This window comes from Xenopus tropicalis, chromosome 4 (genome assembly GCF_000004195.4).
Source record: "Xenopus tropicalis strain Nigerian chromosome 4, UCB_Xtro_10.0, whole genome shotgun sequence".
Lineage (NCBI taxonomy): Eukaryota > Metazoa > Chordata > Amphibia > Anura > Pipidae > Xenopus > Xenopus tropicalis.
The window spans coordinates 90,844,610-90,871,229 of record NC_030680.2 but is presented as its reverse complement, the minus strand read 5'-3'; the positions used below and the strand labels follow the sequence as shown (position 1 = coordinate 90,871,229).

General features: G+C 39.0%; 2 protein-coding genes across 2 annotated transcripts in view; one reads left to right on the top strand and one right to left on the bottom strand.

Moving 5' to 3' along the window:
- Nucleotides 1-272: 272 nt before the first annotated feature.
- tctex1d4 (Tctex1 domain containing 4) lies at nt 273-3,701 on the bottom strand. Its single transcript, XM_004913984.4, has 2 exons — nt 3,534-3,701; nt 273-1,774 (listed from the first exon to the last, which is right to left on the bottom strand). Exon 2 carries the CDS (start codon nt 1,761-1,763, stop codon nt 1,050-1,052), a length of 714 nt encoding a protein of 237 aa, XP_004914041.2. The 5' UTR covers nt 1,764-1,774; nt 3,534-3,701; the 3' UTR covers nt 273-1,049.
- A 9,242-nt stretch (nt 3,702-12,943) lies between these two features.
- Nucleotides 12,944-26,620, top strand: part of btbd19 (BTB domain containing 19) — a 31,513-nt gene continuing 17,836 nt past the window's right edge. Inside the window, exons 1-3 of the mRNA XM_002937084.5 lie at nt 12,944-13,634; nt 22,120-22,348; nt 24,163-24,216. Coding sequence (XP_002937130.2) covers nt 13,525-13,634; nt 22,120-22,348; nt 24,163-24,216 — 393 coding nt within the window. The 5' untranslated portion in view covers nt 12,944-13,524. The remainder of the gene's footprint in view (nt 13,635-22,119; nt 22,349-24,162; nt 24,217-26,620) is intronic.

The window sequence follows — 26,620 nt, the reverse complement described above, 5'->3', positions numbered from 1 at the left end:
TATGCTGCCTGTGGGAGGTTAACCTGGCAGGGGTTTGTTCAGTGAGTTTGTTAGTATTTGAAGATAGTCATTATATAGTCCCTATGGTGTGTAATTATGGGGCTGGGGGTTGCTGTGCTATCCACAGGGGTGGAGGAGGAGGCGGCGGCATATGGATTTAAGGGTGTGTCTTAATATGACATTTAATTCTTTCACATATGAATCAAGGGTGATATTTCTACAGTGAGCACCAACCATTTGGGTTTTTGCTGCACTACCAACATTAATGGTACAGTTTAAAAAAGGGGAGTGGTCAAAACTGGCTTCCATAATCTGCCCTCGATACCACAGAAGTTGAACAGCACTGCCCTAGTGCATGCAATCACCAACCTTAGATCCTGCAGTGACACTCCTCTTTGCAGGAAAAATGCAGCAGTCCAGGGTATATTCTGATCAGTGACATGCCACCATGTTTAGTTTACAAGTGTCCATTTTGGCTGTCTAAGCATAGTAAAATTTCTGATTTTTACGATACTGCATATGCCCACAGTCCCGTACAGCAGTATCGTACATGGTCCTGGATGCATGGCATGGCTCTGATAGGAATATATCCTGGGCCATAAGCACTTTGGGGCCATTCGATGGTGGGAATTGGGTTGGCAAGATACCTGGCTTACTACGTTTTTATCTTTCTGTCCTATTAATATCATTAGCATCAAGCATTATTTTACTGACCAACCCTAGGTAGAAGGATCCAAGACTTAATGGGCAGGTTGGGGGCAAAACTGGGCAGAGAGGCAGGGTAAGTTTTGGGAATTCCAAATTTACTAGAGATTGTTGGGGACACAAATCTAAGAATCTGGTAAATGTGTGTCAAGGTTGGCTTAATGTGGCTCTGCTGTGGACTTGGCAGATAGGGGGACTAGAAAAGCAATTATTAATTCTGTAAGGTTAATCCCAGTTAGCAGACATTGTTTCTACACTGAGAGACAAGACTTCTGGTTTGAATAGCAATATTTTTCTTGTTATGTCCTAATTATAGAGATAAGGTTATATATCAGTATTAGAATCTATTCAAAATATACACCATGGACTAAAGCAACAGCAAACAGAGATGAATTTGCATATGTAGCAGAGGCAAAGTTGTCATTCTGAGGGTCCCACAGAGAACGGCTAGCTACCTTAATACCTTGCTGACCCATCTGACCCAAACTGACATTGCACACTACCTTGTAGCGAGAAGGCATAAGGTCCTTCACCTTACTACGAATTAGTTCTGCAAGACTTTGGGCCAGTTGTCCACAAGTCAGTGGGCTGTACTTAGTATCACCCAAATAACTGCTCAGTGTACTCTCCAGAACCTGCTGGACTCTGTGTGGGATGAACCTGCAGCCATCTTCTGGACCTGTCTTGTAAGTATTCTCATATTGAATCTCCCTGATTGGCTGGCATAGGGGTAGCCCTGAAAAACTCACACGTCCATAATGAGCCCAGGGTCCAAGAGACAAATGCTTAGCAGGTACCAAAGCACAAACAGAGTTCTTGCGAGAAAATGGTATATTTGCATTGCTGACAACTGAGCTCCTTCGAGAAAGAATAAGTAAACGCTGATCTATACTTCTCAAGCGCAGCAGTGGGCGTGGAGACAAATCAACAGAATGTGAGCTCCTTCGGGTAGAGATGGAGGCTGCCCTGTTCCGTGAGGAAGCTGTGACCTCTGCAGCCATGGTTTGGTTTAACTGTGCCAGAACCTCTTCTGACAGTGGTGATGGGTGACCTGCCATTTAGTTGACTTCTACAAAAAAAATGAAAACTTACATGTATAATACTATACCTAAACATGCATGTTTACCTGTCACCTAAGTGCCATAGTGAGAAACTTAAAAGAAAGGAAAGACAGGCAGTCTGAATATGAATCTCTAAAATAAGTGATTCTGCTTTTTTTTTTATAACCACGAGTTTTATTAAAGAACATGTTAAACCCATCCCCCCCCCAAAAAAAATGAAACCAGTGAACACCCTTTTTGAAATCTCTTTAAACACACTGACACTTTTGTCATTTAAAGGGTAACCGTAAGGCTGTAGCATCCCCTTAATTCCTTCTCTACAGATCAGCTGGAAGCTTGTATTGAAATAAAGAGTTTTCTCCTACCTTTTTTATGGTATTCACCAACATCATGCTCTAAAAAGAGCAGTTGAATGGTTCATTTTTACTAAATTATATTTAGTTTACTAATTTCTCAGACTTCTTAGTGTTAGTAATAGAAAGATATTAATAAGCTTGTTAACTCCAATAAGTCACACTAGGTGAGATTGGAATTTCTTTTCAGTCTAAATACAAAAAACAGAGTTGACTTAGATTTCTAAACATCTCAGCTGTATGTCTCATGATTACTGAAAACCTCCGGAGAGACTTTATAGGAAAAGAGCTGATAAAGCAAGTCAATTTATATTAAATTGCCATATACTGACCATTTGTTTGGAAGATTAAGAACTATGTAAATGATAGCCTTCTTGGGTTACAGAAGAAATGTAAAACAGTTAATTAGATGGAAAACAATGTAGGTCTCTATAAAAATATATTGCATAAACAAGCTTATATGCAAAACCCTGCTTCATCTAAATAAACCATTTTCATAAAAATATACTCTTTTGTATTATGTGATATTGGGTAATCCTAAATAAAAAATTGCAATTTTAAGAATTAAGGACAGCCTCCTGGGATCTTTAATAGGTCACTTAATATAATATAAACTATCTGTTGGTTAAGTATTCATTCTGGGGGTTTTGCCCATATTAACCGATCAGCAATTAGATTTTAGTGGTGACCTGCCAGTTAGATAACAAAAGCAAAGATCTGATTAGTTGCAACATTACCAATAATGTTGGTTTACACACTATAATGTAAGGTATTGGGCAATTGTTTTTAATAGGGAGGCACAATTTGCTTCCCCCCTACAACTTAAATAATATTCCAACAGACAAGGGCTGTGATATGAAATAGGCAGTTGCAACCCAAAGCAAGCCGGAAACCACTGGCATGTTCAGTCAAAATGGTAAAAGTAACTTAAAAGGATAAAGCTCCAATATTTTGGCTGTGTCCACTTAAAATGACTTTTCCAGGTTTGTTGTTGCAGATTATATACTTGCAATAGTAAAATAGGCCAAAGGTGGCCACTGCCTGCACAATATGAACATACTGTATCAATTTCATGCAGGGACAGTCATGAGAGGCTGCATTATAAGAGCAGGTGGAGGATCAAAGGCAGAATGTCTAAGCTTTTCCCCACAGATTTATTTTTCTGGCATCTCTTCTCTAACTGCCTTCATGTGTATTCGATATGCTTGTTGCTTAAACAAACTGTGTTATGCAATTTGAAGCTAGATAAACACTAGACTGCAAGTTTCCTTAAAAACATGCTATGAAGTATTACAAATTAACTAGTTAAGTAACTCGGTAAGTCATTTCTATTCACTCTGCATTATAGTTACCAATAACTTGAAGCCCCTTTGGTTCACAAGAGTTTAACAGATAAAGCAGAGATTTGCCTTACCTGGCAGCGTGGCTTAAATGTCTGGCAGTGGTTGTATCTGCCTGTTTATACATAAATTTCTCTTTGATCAATATAATATAGTGTCCATGAACCAACGTGCTCAGACTTGTCTCTAAATTCCCCACCACATTGCCTTGTTTAATGATTCCACAGGAATATGTAAATCATTGGCAGAATGAAAGTAACAAATTAGTGGCATCAAGGCAACGAGCAATGGTGAGCAGTGAGCACAAAACCCTCACAAATACAATATCACCCTGACAACACCTGACATTAGCTGCTTTTTGTTTTTGGTTGGTTACTACTTGCTGTGCAATTTAAGCAAAAAGATGCCTTGTTTATATGGGCCACAATCTTTTCTAGAAAATGTTTTCAAACAGTCTGAAGTTGCTGCAAATTACACTTAAATCTTTATGTGAATCTGTAACTCAATTTAATCTGAAAGAAATAAAAAGTCTGTATTGTACAGCAAGTACCCATCCTAACAATTTACCTTAGCTTAGATATAAGATTTTGTGAGTCTGTTAATACAGGTATGGGACCTGTTATACGGAAATCCGTTATCCAGGAAGTTCCAAATTATGCAAGGCTATCTCCCATAGACTAAGGGGCAGATTTATTAAAATGTGAGTTTAGAGCTCAGTACATAAAAACTCAACAACATTCTATTCATTCCTGTGGGATTTTTAGAAGTGTATTTATCAGTGGGTGAAAGAACTCATTATTTGATAAATATGCTTCTAAAAATCCCATAGGAATGAATAGAACGTGGGTGAGTTTTTATGTACTGAGCTCTAAATGCACATTTTGATAAATCTGCCCCTAAGTTTTAAGGAAATAATTCTCATTTTTTAAAAAGTATTTCCTTTTTTTTCTTTAAAAATAAACCAATACCTTACATTTGATCTCGACTGTGTTATGCAATTTGTTGCGACTAAGATATTATTCGAGGCAAAACAATCCTATTGGGTTCATTTATTGTTTAAATTATTTTTTAGCAGACTTAATGTATGGTGATCCAAATTACAAGAAGATCCCTTATCCAGAAAACCCCAGGTCCCAAGCATTCTGGATAACAGGTCCGATACCTGTACAAGCATTCCCCTTATTTCATGTTTTTGTAGACAACAACACCTAAATTATTTATTTTTAACTGACACAGAAGTTTCATGCAGACAGTCAAATATATCGTTATTGGATTGTGTTTCTAATGATGCAACTTATTTAATGCTATGATTCAACATGACTGCTTAGAGTTTAAAATTGGAGTGGGCCAAGTGCAAGACACAGGCTAAATTTAAAGGCGACAAATTTCCCATAGCGATCCAATGTTGTGATAGAATCCTGCAAAAACTTTGTGTTAAACGTTTAAGAAACAGTGTGTGATTCCTACATTGCAAGTTGACATTTCCTATAGGGCCTCAAACCCCATGATAAATACAGTCATATGAAAAAGTTTGGGAACCCCTCTCAGCCTGCATAATAAATTACTCCAGTTTCAACAAAAATGGTGGTATGTCTTTCATTTCCCAGGAACATCTGAGTACTGGGGTGTTTTCTGAACAAAGATTTTTAGTGAGGGAGTATTTAGTTGTATGAAATTAATTAAATAGGAAAAACTGGCTGTGCAAAAATGTGGATACCCTTGTAATTTTGCTAATTTGAATGCATGTAACTGCTCAATACTGATTACTGGCAACACCAAATTGGTTGGATTAGCTTGTTAAGCCTTGAACGTCAGGCAGGTGTGTACAATCACGAGCAAAGTTATTTAAGGTGGTCAGTTGCAAGTTGTGCTTCTGTTTGACTCTCCTCTGAAGAGTGACAGCATGGGATCATCAAAGCAACTCTCAAAAGATCTAAGAACAAAGATTGGGCAGTATCATGTTTTAGGGGGAAGGCTTCTAAAAGCTATCTCAGAGGTTTAAACTGTCAGTTTCAACTGTAAGGAATGTAATCAGGACATGGAAGGCTACGGCATACTTGCTGTAAAACCCAGGTCTGGTAGGCCAAGAAAAATACAGGAACGGCATATGCAGAGAATTGTGAAAATGGTTACAGACAACCCAAAGATCACCTCCAAAGACCTGCAAGAATGCCTTGCCTTGATGGTGTATCTGTACATCGTTCTACAATTCAGCGCAATTTGCACAAATGTGTGCACCTGTCTAATTTTGTTATGATGCATATTGCATATTTTCTGTTAATCCAATAAACTTTATGTCACTGCTGAAATACTACTTTGTCCATAAGACGTTATATATTAAAAGGAAATTGCTACTTTGAAAGCTCAGCCAATGAACAAAACTTGAAAGGATTAAGAGAGGTACCCAAGCCTTTTCATATGATATGACTGTAATATAGTATGATCAAGATACCACCTTGTTCATGCTAAAGCTCTTCTTGAACCAGTGCCTCATGCAATTTGAACTCCAGCCATTTCATTTTGCTTCTGAATGTGATGAGAATGGCTATATCATATCCTTGTTGCTGGATGATATTTTAGCCTGAGCATCTACCCCTTAGAAAAGCAACAATCCTTTTATATAACACCAAAGCCTTTTTTGGTGGCAACTATCTGGCAGGGAAGTGTTGATTCTCGCTTTTGAGAATGCCAAGCCAAGAAGGATTGTGGTGAGCACCTTCACACTTTTTTCTTGTACAAGGCTCGTACACTGTATTATTATTGTTCAAAGTCCTTTATTCTCCATTAAAACCACCTGACACACACCGCCAGCATAGGGCAGGTAGAGTATGGCTCACACAGGCACAGTAGGGCAGGCAGATTATGGTACGCACAGGCAGGGTAGGGCAGGCAGACTATGGCACACATAGGCAGCATAGGGCAGGCCGAGTATGGCACACACAGGCAGGCATGGGTGTGGTTTGAAGTGGGTGCAGTTTAAAAAGGGGGAGTGGTCAAAATTGGCTTCCATTAACAGCCCTCCACCACGCAGGCCAGAAAAATTCTGGCCCTCGGTACCACAGAAGTTGGACAGCACTGGCCTAGAAGAATTGGGAATTCGTGCTTAAACAACATGAATCATGAATTACAATGGGTCTATAGGTTAAAGGAGAAGGAAAGGCTAATAAAGAATTCATCTCAAACTGCAGGAATACCTTCAGTTCTCTCAATAGTGCCCTTAAGTCTCCCCATGTTTCTCCCGTTCAGATGATCAGAAGCCTCATAGGAAAAAAAAAAACGCTGAGCTCTGTAAAGAAAGTTCCCATAATGCCTTGCATCTGCACCAAGACCAAGGCCGGTGTACATGCTCAGTTTGTAAGACTGTGAGGAAGCTTCCTGCTCATTGGCTCAGATCACACATTCCTAAGAGGGGGGAGGGAGTTCTTAGCATTCTTGAGGGAGGGGGGAGCAGGAGAGGTGAGAGAGGAGAGAGCTGCGTGTCTCTGGCAGAAGAAAACAAACACAAGAAATCCTGTGTTTCTTTTGAAAGAGAACTCAGTGCAGCGTATCTGTGAGTGCTTATGGCTGTATTTACATAGACCTTTCTGATAAAGCTTACTTAGTTTTTACCTTTCATTCTCCTTTAAATATGAGTGTTCCTATGGTAAGAATGAATAGTGAAAGTTATCTTTTTTCTTCTAAGAAGGAATGTATGATTTCTTAATGAGATTCATAATAGTGATATTAATATAAGTCTTATCAGTAATGGTTATATAGGACTTTAGTCTGATGTAAAATATTGAGATTTATATTCTAGTACATTTACCATTTTTATTCTTATTTCTAGGTCTTTTTTCTACTGCTGCACTTGAATATGGTAATTATGATGGATTCTCTGTCAATTCCATTTAGTTTGCACAGTGATAACTACCTTGTTACTAACTGCACTTTCTTTGTATAGTTAAATAAATGTATACTGATGTTTTAACCACAAGGCACTTGTACAGTATATAGCAAGAGAATAAGAATTTAATAAAATAGGGCAAAATGCCTGCTTTTCAGAAAAGTGACATGTATCAGGATTGCCATTGGTACATGTATGGGTGCACAAACACAAGAACACTGACATGATGTAAGCAGAAGTGACAAGCTAAAAGTGAGTTCACTATAGGGACCCCTGCACCAATTTTGAATGCATTTTGGATACATTCTTTTTCTTTTATATGTCTGTATGTGTCTCTATAACTTAACTAGCTCTTTTGGGCAGGGCCCTCTTCACCTCTTGTATCGGTTATTGATTGCTTTATATGTTACTCTGTATGTCCAATGTATGTAACCCACTTATTGTACAGCGCTGCGGAATATGTTGGCGCTTTATAAATAAATGTTAATGTAATGTAATACAATCTGGCCTGATATTATGATATGGGTGTACATTGGTACAGGGGACCAGGAAAAAAAACATAATATAAAGAAATAAAGTAAAATGAGGGTACATGAAATTAGTGTTTTCCCGTAAAATTGGTGCAACAAAAAATACTTAAACTGTGGAAAAACCTAAAATTTTTCAAGAAAAGTAACATTTAAGGGAGTAAAGAGGGTTTTTAAGGTAAATTTGGCAAAATTATGGAAAACTGACTTTAAATTTGGAAAACTCTCCCACTGAGATGCATTAGAACATGAAGGGTCTGTTAAAAAAACAAATAAGCAAAATCCAGGAAACTGTAAAATGAGGGAATGTAAGATGGGTTTGACTGCATGTCATGTAGTGTTCCAGCAGTAACCCACAAGCAATATTTGGATTTACCAAGCCTGAAGCAACATTCAATATCTATGAAACTGAATGAAATTAAACCTGGTCATTCTATTACCTTTACTTACTATGACATTGAATATGAAACTTTTTGACTTTGCCATCATAACTGATTATACAACTTTGCTTATACTTTGTACATATATATTATGTCCCTAAGCAAATAACATGATAAGGCTGGCAGCTGGAGCAAGTTCTAATATTAACTGTGACTTCTTACAGTGGAGGAAATAATTATTTGACCCCTCACTGATTTTGTAAGTTTGTCCAATAACAAAGAAATGAAAAGTCTCAGAACAGTATCATTTCAATGGTAGGTTTATTTTAACAGTGGCAGATAGCACATCAAAAGGAAAATCGAAAAAATAACTTTAAATAAAAGATAGCAACTGATTTGCATTTCATTGAGTGAAATAAGTTTTTGAACCCTCTAACAAAAAAAGACTTAATACTTAGTGGAAAAACCCTTGTTTGCAAGCACAGAGGTCAAACGTTTCTTGTAATTGATGACCAAGTTTGCGCACATTTTAGGAGGAATGTTGGTCCATTCCTCTTTGCAGATCATCTCTAAATCCCTAAGGTTTCGAGGCTGTCTCTGTGCAACTCTGAGCTTGAGCTCCCTCCATAGGTTTTCTATTGGATTAAGGTCCGGAGACTGACTAGGCCACTCCATGACCTTAATGTGCTTCTTCTTGAGCCACTCCTTTGTTGCCTTTGCTGTATGTTTTGGGTCATTGTCGTGCTGGAACACCCATCCACGACCCATTTTCAGTTTCCTGGCAGAGGGAAGGAGGTTGTCGTTAAGGATTTCACGATACATGGCTCCTTCCATTTTCCCGTTAATGCGAATAAGTTGTCCTGTGCCCTTAGCAGAAAAACACCCCCAAAGCAAAATGTTTCCACCCCCATGCTTGACGGTGGGGACGGTGTTTTGGGGGTCATAGGCAGCATTTTTCTTCCTCCAAACACAGCGAGTTAATGCCAAAGAGCTATATTTTGGTCTCATCAGACCACAGCACCTTCTCCCAGTCACTCACAGAATCATTCAGGTGTTCATTGGCAAACTTCAGACGGGCCTGCAAATGTGCCTTCTTGAGCAGGGGGACCTTGCGAGCCCTGCAGGATTTTAATCCATTGCGGTGTAATGTGTTTCCAATGGTTTTCTTGGTGACTGTGGTCCCTGCTAATTTGAGGTCATTAACTAACTCCTCCCGTGTAGTTCTAGGATGCTTTTTCACCTTTCTCAGAATCATTGACACCCCACGAGGTGAGATCTTGCGTGGAGCCCCAGAGCGAGGTCGATTCATGGTCATTTTGTGCTCCTTCCATTTTCGAACAATCGCACCAACAGTTGTCACCTTCTCTCCCAGCTTCTTGCTAATGGTTTTGTAGCCCATTCCAGCCTTGTGCAGGTCTACAATTTTGTCTCTGACATCCTTGGACAGCTCTTTGGTCTTTCCCATGTTGGAGAGTTTGGAGTCTGCTTGATTGATTGATTCTGTGGACTTTTATTCAGGTGACTAGTTAAGACAGGTGTCCTTAATGAGGTTGACTAATTGAGTAGAAGTGTCTAACCACTCTGTGGGAGCCAGAACTCTTAATGGTTGGTAGGGGTTCAAAAACTTATTTCACTCAATGAAATGCAAATCAGTTGCTATCTTTTATTTAAAGTTATTTTTTCGATTTTCCTTTTGATGTGCTATCTGCCACTGTTAAAATAAACCTACCATTGAAATGATACTGTTCTGAGACTTTTCATTTCTTTGTCATTGGACAAACTTACAAAATCAGTGAGGGGTCAAATAATTATTTCCTCCACTGTATGTGAAAACCTTTCATTGCTAAGCAGTTGGGTGCATAAAACCTGTAAAATGCAGTAATACTGGTAGTTTTTCTGTGATTAGTATTTTTAATTGTAATTTAAAATATTACAGAAAAAAGACAATTGGAGAAAAAATATTTTTTTAGTTGTCCTGCCCTTCTCTTATTTAAAAGCTGTACAAATTTAGCAGGCAAACTGAAACTTATTCACAAAACAATAAGAAACTCATATACTGTAGGTTATGGCAATAAAGAATCTCCTGAATACACATGGGCAAGTTGGCCAGTGCAGAACAGTATACATGTTAAATATAGAACCAGATCTATAAGTCACAGGCTCACTGCTAGTTAGATAGCACCTTGTAATGTGACATTGACGTATTCATAGTACTGTACACATGTGAGTATATACTTTCCACTGAAATATGAAATATGAAAGGCCTTACAGAGCTATATGCAAAATGTGGGATGAACAGGTCGTCAGAAGGGTGCAGTCAGGCAGAAAAAAAGAATTGAATCACTGGCAGCTGCTTTGAAAAGGGGTTATATATATCTGCTATTTGTTCTGTTACAATAGTTCCTGTACTTATTGCAGCCTTCTCCTAGTAACAGCAAAAGAAAACATATGCTATTAACCATTTAAGTCCAGAAGGTCAAGAAATGTTTTGAAGTATGATCAAACCCAAAAATGTACATTGCAGGCTACAGCACAAGGGAACATTTACATTATAAATTAACAAGATAAAGGCATCTCCACTTTACAGCAGTAAAAGGGTCCAGATGGCAGCAAGAAAATCTAGTTCTGTCCCCTGTACCTTGGTATCCTTATATAAGAGATGCACAACTCCAGCATGTTAATACCATAAGATCTTTTAACTCTGGCAAACATTCCATGTTAGTAGCCAATACCACAGCACGTATCATTCCATATTCCAATGCCATCTCTTACTAAGCCTAACCTAAGGGTTTAAAAATGCTTTAAGGGATACTACACCGCTCTTTTTCACTGGACTTAACCTTGTGACTCAACAGCTTTACAATTATAGGTGTGCCTTGTGTTCCAGTCCTCTATGTTTCCTAGAAATAGTTTATGAACTTGTTAATGTAAAGGCAGTTTATTTGATTAAATAAGACTATGCTTTTAATTTTTAGGACAAGCATTTGATAATACATGTGGGGGATGTCTATGTGTTAGGCATTCCTTAATGTATTTAAACACTAACTTTTTTCCCCAGGTGGGGGTTACTATGCAGAGAAAATTTCACCACCACACTGGTACAACACTATCTTACCTTCATTCCCTTTCACTTACGCTTTACTTAGGTTCATAGCATGTTTTCTGATTTTACAAATTGTGCAGGCAAGTCTAACTTACAATCAAGGGATCCCTGGGAAATAAGGGTAAGCTGGTAACTAGGCTTGATTCTGTTTTTTTCTTTTATCTTAGTAGTAATGCACTGAATTCTGGATTTGGTTTGTGGTTTGTCCAGATCTGTTTAGCCAGTGTTGGACTGGGGCGGCAGGGCCCACCAGAAAACCTTAGATTGTGGGCCCACTCTTCAAACAATTTTTCCTTCACTCTTAACTCACCTTCTTTTTTTCTTAATAACTTCTTTGTACATGTTATTACCTATCCATCCTTTCATTTCTTTTCTTTGTTCCCATATATAAATGAGAAATTACCATGGTATAGGCATACAAAGCAAATGGTTGGGTGAGCATGAGGGCCCACTGACACCTGGGCCCACTGGGAGTTTTCCTGGGATCCTGGTGGGCCAGTCCAACACTGTGTTTAGCCAAAGCAAGACAATCCTTTTTTTACAGGTGACACAATATTTATATATTTTTTTAAAGTTTTCATATGCAAATTAGAGTTCAGTATTTTGACAAATCTTTTGTGAAGGATTTCGTGTTTGGCCAAATCCTAAATTTTGGATTAGGTGCCTCCCTAGACCTAAGCCACAAAGATCTACAGCCATACTGTCAGTCACTGACCATTTTCTCCTGCACTTGATCTTAAAAGGAGAACTAAAGCCTAACTAAAGAAGTAGGGCAGAAATGTTGTACATTATGCTTTGGGCTTCTGTACCAGCCCAAGGCAACCACAGCCCTTTAGAAGGGAATATATGTGCCCACAAAGATGCCCCCAGTAGCCTCTGTGCTACTGTCAGATACTGAGCTTAGGAACTAAATCAACATCAGCCTGACTTCAGCCTGCCTACTCCAAGTCCCTCAATTCCCTGCACACTTTGTCAATAAGGAAAGGAACATCACAGTACAATGCATTGTGGGTTATTTAGTTTCTGCATGCTGTCTGTATGCTGTAGAAAAGTTGTTACAAATTGTAGCATCAATGTTTTAGTCCCTCCATCCTTCCCAGGATTTTAAATGATGCAGAAAGAGAACTGTTATGCAGCTGTATTTAGCATATACAAATTGTATTTATTTATACTTTTTGAAGGAACAGATAGGTATAGGCAGGGGCGGGCCAAGCTGACCGGGCGCCCTAGGCAACCCGGTCAGCCACCTTGCCCCTGCACCCTCCTCATTCGCCCTCCTTTGGCGCGCATGTGCAGTTGAATGCGGGGGGGCGGGGTTCGAGTTGCGATTCAATGGATCATTGCCCCCACCACGTAAGGACAAGCGGCGGGGGCAATGACTAAAGAGAGCGGGCTAGGGGTAGGCAGGAGAGGCTGCCTGGCACCCCCCAATCGTTGCACCCTAGGCAGATGCCTCTTCTGCCTACCCCTAGTTCTGGCCCTGGGTATAGGTATTTTAGAGGATTCTGTGTTGGGTGGGGCTCTTTAACAAATTTTGGTTTGGAAGCCGGAGCTCCTCTTTAACTGCTCATTTTGTGACCCAACCTAGTGGGTAAAAATTACTAGAAAATACCACAGAGGAGTTCTCCTGGGTATGTACACTCACTGATTTAAAACAGAAAGTCAAAGAGGAAGAAGGAGGAAAACTTTTCTAAGATTCATAGAAACGAGATTTCTCTAAATGCACCCAGAGGCAGCCCCAATCTCCCTGCAAGTATATATTTTTTATGAAAAAAAATAACACTTCTTACATTCACTGAAAAGCTAAACCATTTATTAGTTTTTTGTACCCCGCTCAAAATAAATATATACTAAAATGAGGGCAGCTTGATCCAAGCCTGGTTTGTATTTTTCCCTGCTCCAAAACAAACCCTCGGCAAGAAAGGAAAGAGAGGGCAGCCGTGCAGCCAGCATTTGTGTAAAGTAAATCGCTTCCAGAACTTGGCCACAGTTCTAGGAATGAGGCGGTTTGTGTAAAGAGACGACAGTGAGGGAGCTGCAGGAAGATCTAATGAAAGAAAAATGCATCAGGAGGAGCGGGAACTGAGGGTGTGTGACTCGGAGGAATAAGTGAGTGGGGAGGCACGCAGGGCCGGGCTCTCTCGGTTGTGCTCAGCTGGGCCCTGCCGTACTATGTCTCAAAGTCCTGACTTTCCCACGAATAAGGAGCCAGGCTCGCTGCAAAGAGACAGCACTTCCCTCTCTGCTTCTCTGAGGGAGCTCATAAATAACCCTTTATTCAGGTTAGTGATATGGGTTTCTTTGTGATTTGACCGCTGCAGAAACACTGGATTTATAGTTGTGAACTTCATGCTTCACATAGTTTTTACAGAACTTTTCCTTCCTCTCTTTGATAAATATTTACACTCCCTTATCTCGCTGTGTTTTCACAAGTCATGGGAAACTAGAGTGCCCCTCCTCCTCATACATTCTAAAGTGAAACGCAAGGGCAGGGCCCTACACAGTACCCCAATAGAGCCGTTGGCTGGCATATTGATTTCCATGCCCATTGTTTTTAATAGTATCACAGTAACAGTATAAAATCAGAGGGCGTAGACCATGTGATCAAACTCCCTTAGGGCAGTGGCACACAGGGAGATTAGTTGCCCTGCGACAAGTTTTCGTCTTCGGGCGACTAATCTCCCCGCAATGCTGTCACACCGGCAAGAATGTAAATCGCCAGTGGGTTGGCATATGCGTCGCCACAATTTCCCGAAGTCGCCTCTCCCCAGGTGCCACTGCCCTTATGCTGATGGCCCACAAAGCGAGTTAGTTGCCCGCTATAGATCTCTGCTACTGTAGGTGACTAACCGATCTGAAATGCCTTTCCACCAGCAACAATAGGGGTCGCAGTGAAAAGACCTATAAAAGGTCTGCTGATATTCTCTGCTGGAGGGCAGCAGCAGAAAAAATGTCCCATGTGCTATTATTCTAAAGGGGATGTACTGTAAACACATTTTTGTTTTGAGTATAATTTAGACCACTATATGGAAGTTAGTCCTTAAAGGGATACTGTCATCATTTTTATGGTAAACTTTTTATTTTTGAATTACACTGTTTACATAGCAAATAATTCACTCAACCATTTAAAATGTTATTCTTTAACCAACAATGTATTTTTTTAGTTGTAATATTGGTGTGTAGGCAGCCATCTCAGTGCCTTGTGCCTGAGTCTGAGCTTTCAGAAAGAGCCAGCGCTACACATTAGAACTGCTTTCTGATAACCTATTGTTTCTCCTACTCCCATGTAATTATTGAGTGCTATTCTGATATCTACTGGGAGCTGCTATCTTGCTACCTTCCTATTGCTCTGCTGATTGGCTGCTGGAAGAGGGGTGGAAGAGAGCAGAGGTAACATGGTTGTGGAAATTTTAAAATTAAATATAAAAAAAACTGTGTTTTTGAAAAATGCATTTCAGTAAAGGATTCTTTTGAAAAAAACATGTTTTCCCGTGACAGCATTTCTTTAGGTACCCTACAAACCAGGCATAAGCCTGGAAATCAACATGGAATAGGGCAGAGACTGAATAGAAAGATAAATAATGTAAAATAAGGATACCAATAACACTGAAGCCTCAGAATGACAGTGTTGTTAGTTGCTGGGGACAGTGACCTTAACAACCACAGATTATCTTCCTTAAATGTAATTACTGAAAATAAGGGAGACATAAATTAAACTAGAACATTAGTTTTAACACAGTGCTGGAGACACTGTGGTGTCGCCCAAGAGTTAGCATAGTGTAGAATGGGTTAATAATCAAGTTTCACTTGTCACTATTCATCTTTTACTCCTCCTTTCTTTTCACTCGCCCTCACAACAACCAACACTGTGGCTTTATTTCTCCGAATTGTCTAAGGAAACCTGCAAATATCAGCATGACTTGCTGTGCAGGTGGAAAAATAAGTCTGACATAGTTTCATGTTTGTGCCTTGATTTACCTGAGAAAATAATATTGCATCAGCATTTCTCCCCTGCCTAGCTCTGCTGTGTATATACCTTTATCTCTGAAGGGTTAAAACCATGTCCACTAGGTTCTGAACACTAATGCAATTTGAAATTATGATTGGAATAATATTAACCACAAGCCCTTCATTTTTGAAGACACTGAAATGAATTATTAATTATACAGGCATTTTAAAAGTATTCTTTTTTGTCATTTAAGTGGTAATCTGCTGATCTCACAATGACAAGGCTTTGAGTTGTCTGATGGCTGATGCCCAATATTGATACTTCCATCAACAAAAGATGCTTATCCTTGAGAATGTAGATTCTTTACACTCATCAATAAGTAGGCACCACAAATTTTGCAGCTAGAGGGTTTTTTAATACTGTTGGGTAGTATTCTAGTAATCACCACCATTTTGTGGCACACGTCTCAGGGTTTTTAAAGTTATTCCTATAATTTAAGCGGTAATCTGCTAATCTCATGATTACAAGTCTTTGAATTGCCTGATGTTTGATGCCCACTTATGATACTTCTAAAAACAAAAGATGCTTATTCTTGAGAATGTAGGGCCTTCAGGTTCACAAAGAGTAGGCATCATAAAGATTTCAACTCAAGGTTTTTTTAATACTGTCCCCACACATAAAGTATATTGTTATTGCCTGTATTTTATTTTGTGTTATTATAAGTCCCTATAAGTAATAAAAAACAACAAACAATAAGTTATTTGCTTTTAAAGTAAAAGGAAAGGGTCAAAAACCCTGTACTGGCACTTCATTTTGCTGTAAAACATGCTACGACCTAGGTAGTATTCTAGTAAGCACCACCATTTTGTGCCATCTGTTCCATGTGGAGTAGAATAAAATACAAATGTAGACATTAAAAGCAACCTTTGCTCATATTGAGCATGTGCTCATCCCAGGGCAAGAATCCCGGGGATAGGAAACAAGATGGTGACATGCTGCCCACAAGGGCTGGGGGTGTTTTTCTGCTTAGAGGTGTTCAGTGATTAAAATCACTGGAGAGTGACTAACAAATTGCCCCCCCCCCCACCAGTGATGAAACCTTTACTCGTTCTTTAGGGAAATGACAAGTGACATGAAATGACATTGCCCTTAAATAGGTAACCAATAAATGCTACTTGTTAGTTGGTTGCTAAAGCTGGTTAATCTACATTACACTTTTCATACTCATAGTGCCCATGTCCTGAGGTAACATAGTCCTGATACTACAGAGTTGAGATGAAGCTATTATTAGGCAGCAAAGACACATGCACTGGAAGCCACCTTTTTTTTTTTTGGAAAGTTAAGTTAAGTAATTATTGTTCAGACGTTTTAACAAGTTAGCTCCACAATGTCACATGCCATCAATTGAATATCACAAGAATGATATTGAATGAATGAATCATTAAACTGCCCACCACCAAGCACACACATAAGGGTTAGTGGGTTCTGTCACTCATGTTGGGCTTTAAGCAATGCAAACTTATTGTACAGCGCTGCGGAATATGTTGGTGCTTTATAAATAAATGTTAATGTAATGTAATGTAATCCCTCTTTTTACTTTTTGTTCTCCACCCTATAAAAGGACTGATCCATCCCCAGCAAGGCTAGTCTAAGATTTAAAATAGGCCCTTGCATTTGCCAGATTCTACAGATTACTTGTCCAGACTTGACCTGCAGTCCACCCAGAACGACTAAATGCGGCACTGAATTGAGGGGTGGCTAAACTAAAGCGTTACTAAAAAAGTAGGCTAGAAATGTTGTACATTATGTTTTGGGCTTCTGTACCAGCTCAAGTCCCCCACAGCCATTTGGTGGGGAAGATCTGTGTCTCCAAAGATGCCACAGTAGCTCCCCATCTTTTTTTAGTTACTGAGCTAAGGGGCCGACACACAATATACTGTATATAGTAAATATAAAAATCACAGTATAAGACTAATGCTAATTACTGCATGGCAGCTCTGTAAAGAGTGCAACTAGCCTCAGAATTTAATAATCAGCCCTGTAGCATCTGCTTATAGAGTTGTTAGCACATAAAACAATAATTGTAATTACAATTATTTATATGAACATACAAGATATCACAATGTGCTTTTCTTCCTTTTTATACAGCATGTGACATAAGCAATATGACAAAACTGTTCTTCTTCTTAAACTGTTATGCTTTTCAGTATGTGAGGTAGATGTTGCTGTATTCTTTTTTTACACTGTCGTGTTGCTATTTGGATTTTTCCACCCACAATGCACAAAAAGTGAAAACCTGTTAACTGCTGGCCACAAGAAATGGTAGGGAGGGCTAAGCAGTGAACTGCTCATTGTGTGGGAGTAAAGATCATCAGATAAAAACTCAACTGCTATTTCTTTTAACATGTTTTCTGTGTATTTTCTTATGTGGCTTCTGCCTAGGAATGAATAAGAACTTCATTATTGCTAATGACATGGAAAATAAAGGGAATGGTGCCCTTTAACTGCTATTTTTTTTTTTTTTTTTAAGAATTAGTACAAATTGCCGTCAGTGCAAACCCCTTTTGATGCTAGAAGGACAATGCCCCATGTATTAACAATCTGACAGGTGTTTATGCAGATGGTCAGCAGGGAGAGCCAAAATTACCATCAGTACACAGCCTCAGAGGTCTTTTATTTTTCTGTTTGACTGCTTGGAAGGCCTTAGTTTATAGACTGGGCTAAATTCTCTTTTTATTTAACCACTGAAGTAAAGCTTTTTTGAGACCCGAAAAAGATTGAGATAAGGATCTAGCCCAGGGACTGGCAACCACCATGTGTACAGAGGTGGTGAAGGGATGATATCAGTTATACATGAATTCAAGTAATTGCCATATTTTAAAAAGGACTGCCTTTGTATGCATTTCTTCTGGTAGTCACATGCCTCATAGTAAGTTTGTATGATTGTACCAATAAACTTTTGATAAGGGTTGTAACTTGTAAATGTTTTAACCAGTCCTTTTTATTTTTTCTCTTGTGTGCTTCAAACTGGTCATACATGGCCACATCTCTTTGGAATGAATGATTTACGCCATACTGCCCAACCATCTGGACATGTTACATAGTTATATAGGGTTGAAAAAAGACCAGAGTCCATCAAGTTCAACCCTTCATAGTAAACCCAGCAGACACAAACCTAACCTATACTTACCTATCTATACACTCACATACCGTATTTTTCGGACCATAAGACGCACTTTTTTTCCCCCAGAAGTGGGGGGAAAAAGTCCCTGCGTCTTATGGTCCGAATATAGCCTACAGATATACTTTAAAAAAATGTTTTTACTTGCCCGTGTGGTCTCCGTGCAGGGCCCTCCTCTATTTACCGGCTATATCAAACTAAGGCAGCCAGAGTGACAGAGGCGCTGTGGTGCGGCGCGGAAAACCATCCTGAGGCCTGAGCAGGTAGGCTGCTTTTACAGGAAATGGGGGCAATTCCTGATTGCTGCTGCTGGTACAGATGGGGGGGGCAATATGTTGGGTGCTGCTGGTACAGGTTGGGTTTTAATGCACATAAAATATTTTAGGACACTATTTGTTTCAGAATCTTTTTTTCTTCATTTCCCTTCTCTAAAAACTGGTGCGTCTTATGGTCCGGTGCGTCTTATGGTCCGAAAAATACGGTACATAAACTATATATACAAACATTAACACTAATTGTAAATATTTGTATCACAATAGCCTTGAATACTATGCAAACTCATCCAGGCCCCTCTTAAAGGCATTAACAGAATCTGCCATCACTAGGAAGGGCATTCTACAACCTCACTGCCCTCACCGTGAAAAACCTCCTACCCTGCTTCAAATGAAAGTTTTGTTCCTCTAATCTAAAGGGGTGGCCTCTGGTGCTTTGATCGTTTTTATGGAAAAAAAAAACACCCCCATCTGCCTATAATCCCCTAATATGTACTTGTATAGAGTAATCATGTCCCCCTCGCAAGCGTCTTTTTTTCCAGAGAAAACAACCCCAACCTCGACAGTCGAACCTCATAGTTTAAATCTTCCATCCCCTTTATGCTAGTTTGGGGTCAGTTTCAAAAGACTTTCATCCAGGACTTTAGGATCGCAAATGATCTGTCCAGCAAAAAAATGTATTTGTCTGTTCACTATGCTAGCAGGGCTATGGCAGTCAGTTCCACTGAGAAACCTTATTTTAAAGGGTACTGTTCTATTTGTACTTTTACTATTTCTCTATTTGTACTCTTACTATTGCAGTAAATCAACAGCACACTGGATTTGCGAAAAAGTGCCATAAAGTAATGAATTAGCTCACAGTGGCATAAAGACTTGCTCCTAATCAACCCTGGGGACAGCATGGTGCGAGGTTTCTCCTTTGTCCGGGCATGATGCTCTGTTTTACAGATATGAAGTGTTCCTAGTCATTCTGCAAGCAAATTTCTTTGAGTCACTTACTTGATATGATTTATTAAAACCTGTGTATTATGAAAGACAATGTACGCTCACTTGTAAAATCTATAAATATAAAAGTCACCTTGGGGTTTTATTACTTGTTCAAAACCACTGGGGCAGGGTGGGGATGGCATTACTTACAGCACACTAATGTGCATGGCATTAACAAAGCTATTAAGGTGGCCATATACATTCAGATTTGAGTCTTTTTCTGACAAACTTTTGTGATTGCATGTCTAAAACAATCAGTTAGAAATTATTTTATAAAGCCCTACAAATAACACATCGGAGGATGTTCTGAATGTAAAATAGTTGGCAGATACCAATCATACAAAAGTGATTTCCTAGAATTGCATTTTAGGTCCCCCCAAGGATGTCGTCACACAATATGTGCACAGATTTTATTGTTATCCTACCGAAATTTTCTAACCTGTCTGATCGACTAGACCAGGGGTGGGCAAACTACGGCCCGCGGGCCACATTCGGCCCCTTGGCCTTTTAAATCCGGCCCGCCGATGATGCCAAGTCTCATCACGCGAGACTTGGTGTCATTGGCGGGCCGGAATTAAAGAGACGAAGGGGGCGTAACGCTGGCCTGGCCCGGTCCGGGGGTAAGTAAATGTGGCCCGTGAGCCAAAAAGTTTGCCCACCCCTGGACTAGACAAACAATTGTCATGCTATGGAAATATAGTTTTGTACTTTTATATTGCTGTGTGTATGACCAGCTTAAGTATGTGATCTGTATGCTGCAAGTCTTTTGGGACTAAAGATGCAACCCACTGTGGGATCCCTGGATTTATCGCCCTGTCCAACAGGCGCCCTTGCATACTATTCATCATAGCAGACTGTGTTGGTACGGAAGTACAAGGAGCATGTTTGGGAACAAGCACATTTTATAAACAGTTTTAATATGGGCTCAAATTTGTGTTCATGTTTGCACGCCTATTACATTACATCACAAAAATATCCTTCCTGCTCTGCAAAGTGACTGACTTCACAGTGACCAAGGAAGTTATTTATATAAATAAGTTTGACTTGCTAAACCTACAATAAAAATACAAGTGTTACAAGGATAGGGTAACAGCACATTTTATTTTTAAATTTATAAAAAGCCGTTAAGGTTTTGGTGTTACTGGCCTTTAAATGTTTTCTGATAAGCATGTCATCAAAACGAGGAAAAGTGACATGATTAAACAATATATGCTAGGGGCTGGGGTGGGGGATTAAATATACAATCCACTGGAGCAATCAAATGATTATACATTATTTTCTCATTTTAGACGTGTACTTTGGCTTTGAATTTTTGGCACAACCTCAAGGTTCACTGACCTAGGTTTCTTTAATGTTGGTGCACTCACCCTTTACATGATGGTAAATATGAATACAGTGGGTTGAATATAGTCCTTCCCTTAAATGCAGCAAACATGTCCTACAAAGATCTGGTAATTGTTTGCACTGTGTTGTTTAGATGTCAAGAAGATCTAAGGCTTTTGGAAGCAAGTATTGTAGCTGTTAACATGACCAGTATGTATATACATTTTGGGGGGAATTTTATTTTTGTAGACCGCTGAGGTTTTTGGAAGTGTTTACCATATAATATATCTCTTGGTTTGAAATTTTCTAACAAAGTTATCTAACTTTTGGAAACATATATTACTTTTGGAAAGGTAATTACCCTTGAACAAAGACTTAGGTGACAGAGAGAAAATTAATGGAACAGTAATTGGTCTTTCTTTCTTGCTTTCTTTCAGCTAATTGGCCCATGTATGAGGGTTGATGTGGCCCTCGTCTGGACAGCATACTAACCTTTGTTAGGATCAGACCAATATTGCCATTGCCATTGCATTGTCATCTTAAGTCTTTTACAGATAAAGATCTCAATCGACTGTCAAAGTGCTTTTTGATGCAATACTTTTTAGCAGCGTCTGCTCTTAGATTAAGATTGGAGTCGGTACTGTGTTTCACTGCTGGGAGTGTTTGCCACTCTGACACTTGCATCAAAGTTACTAATTATAACCCACTCACGGGCTGTGAATACTGTATAAAATTAAATAAATATCCTAATGAACGTTTTGGGCAGTAATCATGAGTTCGAGCTACCCACTCCCTTTTCCCAGTGACTACTGCTTAGCAGAGATCAAAGTGCCTTGTGTGCTAAAGCCCCCAAATTATGGCACCTTTGCCATTGTTTTGATTGCTGCTTCTTATATTGATAAAATGATCAAAAAAAAATCCACAACATACTGCAGATTACTTGATGCTAATAACAAGATTCAAACTAACGTAAAAAAGCTGCCATAATCATTACAAAAACAATAGAATAAACCATCTACAGACCCTTTTAATTTTACAATGAATTCTCTCTACAGTGATGTGAAGTTTATTGTGGGAAAAGAGCGCCGGGTGGTTCATGCACACCGCTGCATCCTGGCGTGTCGATGCAAAGTGTTCAATGGTATGTTTAGCCACCAACTCCAGGCAGCTAAGCCATCTCATGAACATCAAGTCCCATTTGTTTTGGCTGATATACACCCTGATGTCTTCTTGGCAGTAATGGAATACCTGTATACCAACCATGTTACACTGAACAACATCATTGTAAGTATAAAGGGTCCCATCATGCTGCTTGTCTAGTAACCAGCTGCTTTGTTTGTTACAATTAAACATCACTTCTTTAACACTTTTTTTGTAAGTCTGTTTCCTTCTGTTACTTTACTTTGTGGTCAGTTGACTTTTTATATTACACTGTTTAAACATTATGCATCTGACATTAAAAACTTCAATAGGCATAGTTTTTTTAAAAAACAAAATCCCAGTCACAGGACATTTTACAAGCAGAGTATTATAAAACAGAAAACCAAAATTTCTCACTAAATTTGCCTGATGTTTACTCCTACTTATTTACGCAACAGAATTTTAGGGTGTTTTGTTCTAGATATGCTCTTGCTTTTCTTTTCCTGTGTGAGCTTCTGTCCAGGAAGTGGTTAAACGGCTGATGTCACCTTGACTGAGTAAACTGCACCTAAAAGATCCTTCTGATTCCCTCATACAACACAGTGAAACCCACGAGATGCACTTTAGTTTCCTTATGCTATTGCTTTTTTTGTGCTTGTTGTTTTTGCAAGAATATCGTAATAATGAAAGTCACCAGTGATGTTAAGTTTTAAGTGGCTTTCTGATTCTAAGTTACAGATGGAACATTTTATGCAACTTTTGATTTAACCAAACTTTTTTGCACCCTGTTCAAAAGTATACCAGCCGCTGATATTTTTGTTAACTCTTGTCACTGTTATCTTACTGCAGTATGCAACACATTTTTCCTTAAATGTTCTGTCACTAAAGGTATTGGGCACCATGGCAAGTTGTAAAGCCCTTCTTAGCAGGTTAAGGCCAGTGTCACCTGCGATTAATCTTCTCTACTGGTGGCGACTAATCTCCTCAAATGTAAATTGCCTGTAGGAAAACATGAGTATTGCTTCAGCTTTCCGAAAGTTGTCTGAAGTTGCCTCTTGTGGAAACTTTGGCTGACTTTGGAAAGCCGCAGTAAGATCGCTGGTAAGAAAGCATTCAAGGTGATTAGTTGCCACCGCTAGATTAGATTAATTGCTGGGCAACTAATGGTATTTCATCACTCTAATAGTAAAGCCTATTTTATTTGGGATTTTTGACCACTGCTGCAATCTAGTGGAGAACAGTAACATTCAAAACCCTGCTTGTCTGCTACTTACCTCTGATAATTCTACTTAATGAGAATTGCTATGTGTGAAACCACTGGAGCAGTAACAGGCAAAACTCAGTTCAAAAGGACTCGGGCTACCAACTTTCACCACACAATTTGCTTCACATTGCACTTTACATTCAGTTGCCACATGTGCCATAGGCCTAGGCACTTTCTCTTTCCGGATTGTGATGAAAAGTTGTGGCTACAGAACCATATTGATAGCTCTTCCTGTTGCAGTTAATTTCAAGTACCTCTGGACTCTAGTTTTCCTTAGGCTGCAAAGAATAAAGCCACTAGCTAGTAATGTTTGAAATCATAAGTCCTTTCTGGTAATGGCAGACCTCTCATATTAATGGTCTGAAAGATGTGCTATTTCAGGAATGTATTAAATCCAGCATTCGTTTGGGATTATTGGTACTTCATCAGATTAAGAAATAGGTTCTGCAGCTCCTCATCACTTCCTGTTGACCCGACCAGAACAATAATAAGTAGGCCATGCCATAATTTCTGGTTTTCAGGGTCTAATTACCAATCTTGTTCTAACAGTTAATTGTAAGATGACGCCCACATACTTTAACATTTAAAAGAAACGTTGTGGGAATACCATTTTTCTCAAACAAAGCAGTTTTCTAAAAGCAGCTATAAGTATTGAAAAAGCAATTGTCTGATTTTTGCTTCTTGTTCTATGCAGGCCCTGGAAGTACTGACCTCAGCTGTGGAATATGGTTTAAATGATCTAAGAAAGGTAATGTAACTGGTAATTGTAAAATGTGAGTAGTAGGTGATAGGCATTGTCTAGGTATTTTCAAATTATTTTTTACTTAATTTTTCTGATAATAAACTCTATCCAGTTAGCTACAGGGTTGTATGGTAGAGCAAATAATGGATTTAGCGCAAGGGAACACATATGTGTTGTCAGCCTGCACATTTGGTGTTTGTTGGCAGATATTGGCTGTGTGTGCCTGCACCCGGTCGAGTTTATTGCTTCTTGGTGCAGCCACAACTAGAAGTATTGTTCAGGGCTGTGGAGTCGGTAGATAAATTCTCCGACTCCTCAGTTTCTGAACCGACTTCCGACTCCTCGACTCCGACTCCTCTGTTTTTAATATGCTAATGTATTTTATACATTCATACAGTCAATGAAAAGCATGCTTCATGGTCACTCAACATGTTCGTTTATGCACTGCGTGCATTGGGCTTTATTCTTATAGCAGAGAAGTAATTAATTATGACTGTTTGTGAATTGGGACATTTAAACTTGCTTTATTTATTTTTTTTATTCCCATTTAAATTTAGTAGGAGTCGGAGTCGGTTCATTTTTTGCCGCCTCCGACTCCTGGTACCCAAAATTGCCTCTGACTCCTCGACTCCGACTCCACAGCCCTGGTATTGTTAAGCATAGGGGTGGATTGTCACCCTGCGCTTATCTGCAGGCTAACAATACGCCTGTGTGACCTTAAAATTGAGTTTGTAGTTGGTGTGGTGGGGTTTAGGGGTTTAGCAATTAGTTGCAGCAGTTTTTAAATATCCGATCGCGCTGACTAATCGCCACAGTGAGAACATTAGCATTTCTCCCACACCACGTATTTCTGTAATTTTTGCTACCCCTCCAGTGCCATAAAAATAAAACAAAATTAGAAGCAAATTGAGAGTGATTTACATATTTGAGATGCTACTTACCCTATAAAACTATCAGTTCTGTAAATGCGTACTTGTAGTGCCTAGGCTAAAGAGGAATTCTTTAAATGTCAGGGATTCTTAGCTGTCAGGTTAAAGAAATTCATGGTGTCAGGGTATATTTATTATAAGTGCAATTAACTGCTGGAGTCTGTGTATTGTTAAACAGCACCTAGTTGTTCAGTAAAATGTCCAAAAACAAACTTTTTTTTTACCTTTCAGGAGTGTTAATATACTTTTTTCTTGACAGATTATATATATATATTTCCATCATTAAAACAGTTTTCTTCATTTATATTTTGCTGTTGAGATTGTATAAACTTTAATAAACAGAACTTAAAATGCAGCCAGACACAGATATTTCAAGTTTCAGATCAAACTGTATATAATGTTGTACACACATCCCTGTTACCTTGGTATTATCTTTTATTCTGCATTCTCTGTCACTACTCATATCCAATTAATGATTAAAGCCCCAATCACTAAGGGATGCCAAAATGCTAGACAATCCCCACTGACTAAATAGAATGGTTGGGCTTGTTCCCTGGGCCAGTGCTGTCACTGACATTCAAACTAGCTTACAACACTGCCCCACCTTACATCTGTGATCTTTGTCTCTAAGCAGCAGATTTATCCAACTGTGCGTGATTGTGAAAAAATTGTTAATGTTCACATTAATCGCAGTTAAACGCTAATGTGATCTTAAGATCTACAGTTAATATAGGTATTGGTAAATATAGTATATATATATTGGTCTGTATGAGTATATATTTACACCCTGTTCCAAATTATTATGCTATTGATATTTTTCTCATTTACCAAAATAAATGATGTAAATAACAGTCAGCATAATTCTCATGTTTTCAACTATTAAGAATACAATTCAAAGTTTATTGAACAAACCTCCTAATGATAATAATTTTTTTTTAAGAATAAAAAACTTAAAATGCACTGTTACAAATTATTATGCAAATTTTATTTAAGTGTCACAAAGAATAGATTTTTTGGTTTTCAATTAAAATCATGGATGGCATTGTGTCTCAATGCCTTGGACAAGGTATGAAAACAGATATTTCACGAAAACTTAAGCGTGATCATCGCACTATTTGTGGCTGATTCAGAGCACAGACGTGTTCATGCAGATAAAGGCACATTGAGGAAGATTTCTGCCAGATCCATGCATCGGATCAAGAGAGCAGCTGCTGAAATGCCATTACATAGCAGCACAGATATTTGAAGCTGCTGGTGCCTCTGGAGTCCCACGGACATCAAGGTGTAGAGTCCTCCAGAGTCTTGCAACTGTGCATAAACCTTCTATTCTGCCACCACTAACCAATGCTCACAAGCAGAAACGACTGCATTGGGCAGAGAAATACATGAAGACTAATTTTCAAACAGCCCTGTTCACTGATGAGTGCCGTGCAACCCTGGATGGTCCAGATGGAGTAGTGGATGGTTGGTGGAAGGCCACC

Coding starts and splice junctions, on each gene's coding strand:
- tctex1d4 (XM_004913984.4), bottom strand. CDS start 1,763: ATGGCAGGTCACCCATCACCACTGTCAGAAGAGGTTCTGGCACAGTTA.